Source organism: Saccopteryx leptura, chromosome 5 (genome assembly GCF_036850995.1).
Source record: "Saccopteryx leptura isolate mSacLep1 chromosome 5, mSacLep1_pri_phased_curated, whole genome shotgun sequence".
Lineage (NCBI taxonomy): Eukaryota > Metazoa > Chordata > Mammalia > Chiroptera > Emballonuridae > Saccopteryx > Saccopteryx leptura.
In genome coordinates, this window is record NC_089507.1 from 218,357,676 (window position 1) to 218,366,696 (window position 9,021).

Below are 9,021 nucleotides of genomic sequence, written 5' to 3' on the forward strand. Positions count from 1 at the left end.
AACCCAGGTCCCGAGGGATGGGGAGGGGTTGGCGCTCTTGTCTGTAATAAAGAACCAGCAGAGCGAGGGTTGGGAAGACAGCACACCTGTGTTCCTCATCAGGCTTGAGTGAGAAGGAGGAAAGTGAGGTCCATCTTTTGGGGGTGTAAAGAAATAATAGAGCGGGACCCCGAGGACCCCTTTGCCCAGGGTCTCCAACAGCGACGCCTTGCAGAACTACAGGCATGCACCTCACAGCCGGGTCCCTGACGTGGACACCGGCCAGAAACAGAGTATGTCCGTCCTCACAGCCCACCCGTGTTCCTCCTGTCCCATCCCTCTCTTCTTCATCATACCTGGCGAAACCGACGCTTTAAAGCGTTTGAGGATTCTACGTTCTATCCGGTTCTGCAAAGGATTTGAGAGGGTGGTTTGTTAACTGACCCTCACGAGAGGCTCGGGACTTGAGGGGAAAAAAAGCAGGCAGGCAGACCAAGCGCCCACGGTACAGCGCACGCACGCACGCACGCACGCACACATGCACGCACGCACACACGCACGCACGCACATAAGCACACACGCACGCACGCATGCACGCATGCACACATGCACGCACACACGCACGCACACACACGCACGCACGCACACACACGCACGCACGCACACATGCACGCACGCACGCACATACGCACGCACGCACACACGCACGCACGCACACATGCACGCACGCACGCACATACGCACACTCGCCTTTGAAAGGGAAACGAGCCCCGGCCGGGCAGCTCGTTCTGTAGAGCGTTGTCCTGATACACAGAGGTTGCTGGTTCAAGCCCTGGTCAAGGCATGTACAGGAACAGATCGATGTTTCTGTCTTTCTCTCTCTCTCTCTCTTTCTCTCAAATCAATCAATCAGTCATTCAGTTGCTCTAAAAAGAAGACAAAAGAAAGGGAAACGGTGTCCGTGGTTCAGCGGGACGGCTCTGTCCCTCGAGGCTGCGTGCTCCTCCTCCAGCGGGGTTTTGTGCACGGAGTGGGCTGGTTAAGCTGATAAGCAACCCTTCCCGGTGTCCCCCAAGGCCACCCGCCGCAGACGGGGACGGGGACCCTGCTGCTCTTCCTGTCCGACGTCAATGACAACGCCCCGACTCTCCATCCGCGCTCTCAGTACCTGGAGGTCTGCGAGTCCTCGGTGAGCGAGCCCCTCCTCATCGAGGCCGAGGACCGGGACCTGGAGCCCTACGCGGACCCCTTCACGTTCGAACTGGACGCGGCCGACGCCGGGGGAGGTGCGGGGGACATGTGGAGACTCGGGGAGAGGCAAGGTGAGTGCTGGGACTGGCCAGGGGTCGAGGACTGAAATGGCGGAGACGGGACTCGAACTTAGGCAGAAAAAGGAACCGAGGGGTTAATGTGAGTGAGAGAGACAGCCGGGGAGCCTGGGTTCTGGCCCAGCGGTGCCCCGGTCCTCGGAGGACAGCCCCGGACACTGCCTGTCCACAGCACGGCCCAGTCCTTCTGGGGTTCCTTCATTTCCAGGCTGGTTTGCCTCGGGGTGGGGGTCAAAGGGTGGCTGCACAGAGTCCCCGAGACTCACCCTCATACCCGGCAAGAACCCTGATATCATCGAGAGGCCTGGGTCACCCGCCCTGCCCACGGCGGTGGGTGGCTGGTACTGAATCCACATTTGGACCGGGCTGAGATTGGGGCGTAGCTCTCTGGACCCCCAGGGGCTGAGAGTTCAGGAATGTGGGTTCCTCCAAAGGGGAACTGGGGGGGCTGTTCCCAGGAGGAACCCACGGCCTCTGCTGTGGTCAGCATCCTGCCTGGTGCTTCCCTTAACGGGTCTGTAGAGGGGAGCGCGTCTTTGCAGCCGAGTTCCTGTGTGCCGTTCCCAGGCCCAGCCTGTGGGGTAAAAGCACTGACCGTCCCCCCAAAACGAGGTCTGGCCTTTGCCTTGGCTTCTGGGAGCGGATCTCCAAGCCCTTGGAATGTCCTACCTGATAAAAGTGTTTCCTGGGGGTGGCGAGGGGGAGTCCCGTGCCCGTTCACAGGAACGTGTGGGCGGCCAGTCAGGCTGAGGGGGCTGGGTGTCCGCAGGCTCTGGACACCAGGCTTGGGCTGGGATTTCCCGGTTGGCCATGTGCCACGCGTCTGGTCACTCTCGGTGCAGGGCTGTCCTGACTCCACGGGACAGGAGGGGACTGGAAGCTTCGTTTGGTGCGTCCCTGGACTCCGCCCTGTGTGCTTCCTCCCTTGGCCGATTGGCCTGGGGAACCCCTGGACTTGCGGCTGCTGTCAGAAGCACGGGGGTGGGGGGGTCCCGGGGGCTCCCCTCTAACTCTGCCATCGGCCGGCTTCTTCCGTAAGGAGCCTCGGCACGGGGGAGGTCATTGGCTGCTGCATCAAGACCCCTGTCCCTCTGTCCCTCTGCAGGAAGGTCGGTTGAACTCTGGATGCGGACCAGCCTCCCCTGTGGGAATCACTCCGTGCCGCTTCTCATCGCAGACAGGCAGGGCCTCTCCCGGAGGCAGGCCGCGCTCGTGGGGGTCTGTTCCTGCCCCGGAGGAGCCACGGGCACCGCGGAGTCCACAGCCGCACGGCCGGAGCTCCTCGTGGGGGTCCTGGCTCCTCTCTGTGCCGGGTTCGCGGCGTTGGCAGGTCAGCGGTCTGCAGGGCTGTGTGGGCCCTAAGCCAGGGGCGTGGGGCCCCGTGGGGGTGGGGAGCGGATGGTGACAGAGAGCAGTGGGAGGCCTGGAGGATGACCTGGAGGGTCATGGAGATCAAAGGTCGCCGACCTGGTCAGACAGGCTGCACGTCTGGCGAGAGCAGCTTCTAGGCCAGGGGTCGGGAACCTATGGCTCGCGAGCCAGACGTGGCTCTTTGGATGGCTGCATCTGGCTCGCAGACAAATCTTTAATTAAAAAAAAATAATAATGTTAAAAATATAAAACATTCTCATGTATTACAATCCATTCATTTCCTACTGCTCATGTTCATGGTTGCGGGTGGCTGGAGCCAATCACAGCTATCCTCCGGGACAACACCAAATTTTTATTGGATAATGCATAACGTGTACAGGTCATTGTATGGCTCTCATGGAATTACATTTTTTAAAAATATTTTATTTATTCTTTTTTTTTTTTTTTTTTTTTGTATTTTTCTGAAGCTGGAAACGGGGAGAGACAGTCAGACAGACTCCCGCATGCGCCCGACCGGGATCCGCCCGGCACGCCCACCAGGGGCGATGCTCTGCCCACCAGGGGGTGATGCTCTGCCCCTCTGGGGGGTCGCTCTGCCGCGACCAGAGTCACTCTAGCGCCTGGGACAGAGGTCAAGGAGCCATTCCCAGCGCCCGGGCCATCTTTGCTCCAATGGAGCCTTGGCTGCGGGAGGGGAAGAGAGAGACAGAGAGGAAGGAGGGGGGTGGGGGTGGAGAAGCAAATGGGCGCTTCTCCTGTGTGCCCTGGCCGGGAATCGAACCTGGGTCCCCCGCACGCCAGGCCGACGCTCTACCGCTGAGCCAACCTGCCAGGGCCTATTTATTCATTTTTAGAGAGGAGAGAGAGGGAAGGGGGGAGGAGCAGGAAGCATCAACTCCCATATGTGCCTTGACCAGGCAAGTCTAGGGTTTTGAACTGGTGACCTCTCAGTGTTTCCAGGTCGACGTTTTATCCACTGCGCCACCACAGGTCAGGCCGGAATTACATTTTAGAATATGTGGCATTCATGGCTCTCTCGGCCAGAACATTTTCCGACCCCTGTTCTAGGCAGTGGGTGCGGCCCCCAGCCAGGGCACGGACCCCGTTGAGGGGCGACCCTGACGTGTGTAATAACAGTGGGGGCCGCAAGAAGCAGATTCCCCTCTGAGCGCCCATCGTGGGGGGGTGGATAGAGAAGCCAGATTTCCAATAAGGACTCTACTCCTGGTCACGTGGCGTTAGTCCATCCGGTCAGCAAGCGGTCACCGGGCACCTGCTGTGCCACAAGCCGTGCCCCCTGGAGGTCCGCAGCTGCAAAGATGGTTAAGGTGCAGTCTGACTCTGTCATTCATGACTGAGTTGTGAGGTAACAGATGAGCCTGACCAGGCGGTGGCGCAGGGGGTCAAGTGTCGGCCTGGGACGCTGGGAAACTAGGTTTGAAACCCCAAGGTCTCTGGCCTGAGCACACGGTCACTCACTCTGCTGGAGCCCCCGGTCAAGGCACACACGAGAAAGCAATGAGTGAACAACGAAGGTGCCGCAACTATGAGATGATGCTTCTCCTCTCTCTCCCTTCCTGTCTGTCTGTCCCTCTTTCCCTCTCTCCCTCTTGCAAAAACAAAAACACGATCAAACACAGAAAACCTGAGTTGGCAGACGTGACCCCGCGGCGGCCGTGGGGGCCGACGGGCCCGTGGAGCTCACTGCCCGCCCTGTCTGTCTCATCGCAGTCGCTCTGCTGCTCCTGCTGCGATTCCGTGTCCTGCCCGAAGCCAAGAGGCCGCCCCGGGGCCCCCTCGCGCCCGACGGGGGCCAGCAGACCCTGATCGCGTACAACGACGAGAGCAGAGCCGCGGCAGCCCGGGGAGCGGAACGTGGCGCTCCGTGTCATGACGGCGACGTGGATGGTGCAACCTTCCCCCTCTCAGGGAGCCCACCTCGCCCGTCTCGCCCACGCTCCCTGGTATGTGAGTAGCAAACGGGGAAAGACACTGGCAGAGTCGTCCCACTTAACGAGGACACTGACCTTTTGTTTCAGGTCAGCGTTTCTCCACGGGGTGGGGGCTGATCTTACCCCCCACCCCTCACCCCCAGGGGACATTGGGCAGTGTCTGGAGACAATTTTCATTGTCATAATTCGGCTGGGGTGGGAGAGGGTGCCTTTGGTGCCCAGCGGGTGGAGCCCAGGGATGCTGCCCAACACCGTCCGGTGCACGAGAGGGCCCCACAACAGGGTCGCGTGGGGCCCCAAGTGTCAGCAGTCCCGAGGCTGAGAAATCTCGTTCAGGGGAGAAACGGTTTCTTTTACCAGACACAGTTTCTCTCAGGGGACCACGTGTTGGGCTCACTAATGGAATGAGTCCACGCCGGCTTCCCGGCCGCGGTCTGGGGCGCAGGGAGGCGGAACCATTCCCCCATCCTCACGGGCAGAGGATGAGCAGAGCTCACTGGCCTTAAAGGGAACAAGACCCGGACTCCGTGTCGTGCCAGCTTTGTTGTGCGGAGGGCGTCATTGAACCCCACGCCCTCCGCTGGTGGGGGGTCGAAGAAGACGCTGCTTGGGGGAGCCCCCACGGTGCCCCCGACACGCAAGGTCATTGGCCAGCTCCTGGTCTCTGGCCTGAGCACACGGTCACTCGCTCTGCTGGAGCCCCCGGTCAAGGCACTATGAGAAAGCAATGAGTGAACAACGGCTTTCCAAGCCGGCGGCCTCTGTGCTTCTGACACCGGCCCTGCGGTGTCTCCGTGGTCTTCGCAGCAACGCCGGGCTGAGGTTGGCGGGGCCACCAGCTGAAAGCGCTGTGGACTCCTCGTCCGTTGGTCTGTCTGTCTTCACCAGGAACCTAAGGGCGGTTGACCTAAAAAAAACACAAAACACAAAAAACAACAAAAAAAAACCCAAAGAAAGGTCAAAAGGCAACACCTTTTGGTCCCAGAGGATTGAGGCTGCTCGCCATCTGCCGTCTCAGACTCCGTAGACGTTTTCTCCAGGGAGGACGGACGGACGGACGGACGGGGTTTGCTGGGCTACGTGAGAGGCTTTCGGGGACAAGAATGTCTGATTCACGCTGGCTTTATGCTCGAGTAAATGGGGAGATACTCTGCTGGACCCCTCAGGTCCTTCCCCACCTTCTCTTCCTTACGGGCGTGAGGTCAGGGGAAGTAACTGCTCGGGGTCACGCTCCCGAGGTGCACGCCTGTACGTCCACGCAGACCGGCTTCACGCCCTTCACGCCTGTACGTCCACGCAGACCGGCTCTGCGCTCTTCACGCCTGTACGTCCACGCAGACCGGCTTCGCGCCCTTCACGCCTGTACGTCCACGCAGACCGGCTCTGCGCTCTTCACGCCTGTATGTCCATGCAGAGCGGCTCTGCGCTCTTCACGCCTGTACGTCCAGGCAGACCGGCTCTGCGCCCTTCACGCCTGTACGTCCACGCAGACCGGCTCTGCGCCCTTCACGCCTGTACGTCCACGCAGACCGGCTTCACGCCCTACCCAGGGTGGGGACGAGAAAGTAGGAGGCACGATCCTAGCTATCCAGATAGCTGGGTCCCCCCCACCCCCTACCCCAACAATGAGAGCCACAGTCTGTGTCCTTTTAGGAAGGGAATCATTTTTTTTTTTTTTGTATTTTTCTGAAGCTAGAAACGGGGAGAGACAGTCAGACAGACTCCCACATGCACCCGACCGGGATCCACCCGGCACGCCCACCAGGGGGCGACGCTCTGCCCACCAGGGGGCGATGCTCTGCCCCTCCGGGGCGTCGCTCTGCCAAGACCAGAGCCACTCTAGCGCCTGGGGCAGAGGCCAAGGAGCCATCCCCAGCGCCCGGGCCATCTTTGCTCTAATGGAGCCTCGGCTGCGGGAGGGGAAGAGAGAGACAGAGAGGAAGGAGGGGGGTGGAGAAGCAAATGGGCGCTTCTCCTATGTGCCCTGGCCGGGAATCGAACCCGGGTCCCCCGCACGCCAGGCTGACGCTCTACCGCTGAGCCAACCGGCCAGGGCCTAGGAAGGGAATCATTTTGCCCACCAGCAGTGCTTTGTGGAACCGATACACCACCTTGCCTGGGGCAGTTCTCTGCTCCGTAGCTCAGCGAACCAGGACAGTGGGACTGGCTCCCCAAACAGGGTCAGCGCTTAGCCTCCTGCTCGGTGGGGCGGAGCGAGACAGCTGAGCTTAGAGGCAAGGGGGGGGGGGCGTCGCCTCCCCAAGGACTGGCTGCTGCTGTCACAGCCAAGATGGGACCGGCGTGGGTGGTGATGCCCGGATGCGATTCCTACTGGCCGGCAGCTTCGTGTGGCCTCCCGGGAAGGAGGCGGCAGCTACAGAAGGCAGAACGAGCGCAAGGGAAGCTCGGTCATCGCGGAGGCGCTGAAGCCTGGCAGGTTGGGGGCGGGGGTGACTGGTGGGCAATGTCACCGGCTGAGGACCAGCTGTCAGAGGGTCGAGAGCTCCACGCAGGACAAGGGGCTCTCTTTCCCCCCCTCGTACCTACTTACCCTTCCCCTCGTCCTCCACTCGGAGCTCAGGACGCGCCCCCACTTCTGCCTGCCCAGGTACCGTTGGGGCCCTGAGAACGGGGGACGCAGCACACCTGGGTTGGGATGACGAAGTTGTAGCTGAGGTGCGTGAGCCAGCTGCCCCGCGGCTTTGATCAAGGACGGTGGACAGTGTTCTCTCTCTGACTTACGTGGATTTTAACAATTCAGTCAAATAACAAAACGCACAGCTGAAGTCCTCAGCGCCGGCCAGGGCGTCTGCAGGCGCATGATACACAGTGGCCGCCAAGGATCGGCATGACGGACGGGAACGTCTGATTGTGTCTCTGTAACCGTGGGTCAGCAAGGCCATCCCCCAGGGTCCACGCTTCTCTCCATCATCCGTCTCACACGCCTGCGCCCGCCTACATCTGCACACATTCACCCGGGACCTTCTGCGCCCCCGGGAGGACTCGCCTCATCCGAGACGTCACTGTTGATGCAGTCCATCCACCGTCCACCGACTGTCAACCACAGACAAAAGCTGGCCGTGCGTTCCATCAGCAGAAAAGGCCAAAGAGCCCTGACCAGTGGGGCAGTGGACAGAGCGTTGTCCTGGCGACGAGCCGCGGGGTAGAGCCCCCGGGGTCACCGGCTGGAGCCCGGTCCGGCTCTCCAATTTTCCTTTCCCTCCCGGTCGTCATCACGCTAATTTTTATTTGCCTGTGAGTGTGTGAGCTGCTTCGCTTTCAGCCGGAGGAGAACGCACGATCTCGTCACTAAATGGTCTTATTTCCCCCACCCCCTAGGATCTAAACGGAAGGCTGCCACCTGCACCCTGTGCGTCAGAGCACGCGCACCTTATCTTGGGGACTCCGGTGAGTTACAGAGGTTCACTCCCCGCTGTGGGCATCTCACTAACGATGGGGCTGTTGGTTCCCTTAGGGACGACCTTCCTTCTAGAAGTTTCTGCGATACTGGTGAAAACAGACAGGCAGTCAGTGAAAAACCTCACCTGTCTTAATGAGCTATTGTTATCCTTGGTTGTAGTTAAGAATTATTATTATTTGACCGTCCCGGTCAAAAAGGACACCTTTCAGAACATCCAGGAGTCAAGACATTTTCTTGTGTCGGTCTAAAGACACCGGGGATCGTTCTGTACGATTCAGAGCACGTGACAATTCCAGCCCCCTGATCTGGCACCTCCTGCCCCAACCGAGCCCTGACAGCCTCCTCACATCCTGACTTTGAGAAGTCTGGGTACAAATTCTCGAACTATGGCTCCGCTTTTCTAAAGGATTTTCCCGAGATAATTTTAGGCTCACGAGAAGTTGTAAACGTCGTTCAGAGAGCTCCCAGGCACCGGAGTCCCAGGGAGAGCATCTCACATAAACGTAGCACGTGATCAAAACCAGAGCGTCGACTTGGGTACGGCGCTCTTCACGTAGGTCTCAAATACAGACCTTACCTCGACTTTGCCTAACTCGCTATTATTGTAACAACAACAGCAGCAGCAACAACAGCAAAAATGTTCTTTTCTGACAAAAAAAAACAACAAAAAACTGAAAGAGGTATTCAGGGTCCAAAGAGCCACGATTTCTATGATGGAAAGCTTCTAAAGAAAAGAATTCAAGACTTCTGTAATTTCACGGTCCTCTCTCAGCCTGCAGACAGAAACGCGCGCTCTGTTCTGCACAAGGAGGAGGCCACAGGCCCCCCCGCCCCGCCCCGCGAGGGCCGTGCGTCGATCGGCGGGTCCCTCTCTGGTCCCCGTGGGGCCAGCGTCCTGGGCAGGGAACCCGGTCCTTCGCCCCGGGCCCTGGGCTCAGCAGGGCCTCATGCCGTTCACGCTCTACACGGC

General features: G+C 59.7%; 1 protein-coding gene across 2 annotated transcripts in view; it reads left to right on the top strand.

Annotated features, from left to right (window-relative positions):
* CDH26 (cadherin 26) overlaps positions 1-9,021 on the top strand; it is a 33,149-nt gene that overhangs the window by 18,282 nt on the left and 5,846 nt on the right. Inside the window, exons 10-13 of one of the 2 annotated variants that reach the window (XM_066384315.1) lie at positions 1,056-1,301; positions 2,413-2,637; positions 4,410-4,642; positions 7,970-8,038. In XM_066384315.1, the coding sequence (XP_066240412.1) occupies positions 1,056-1,301; positions 2,413-2,637; positions 4,410-4,642; positions 7,970-8,038 (773 nt within the window). The remainder of the gene's footprint in view (positions 1-1,055; positions 1,302-2,412; positions 2,638-4,409; positions 4,643-7,969; positions 8,039-9,021) is intronic. The other variant, XM_066384316.1, reaches the window with a different exon arrangement.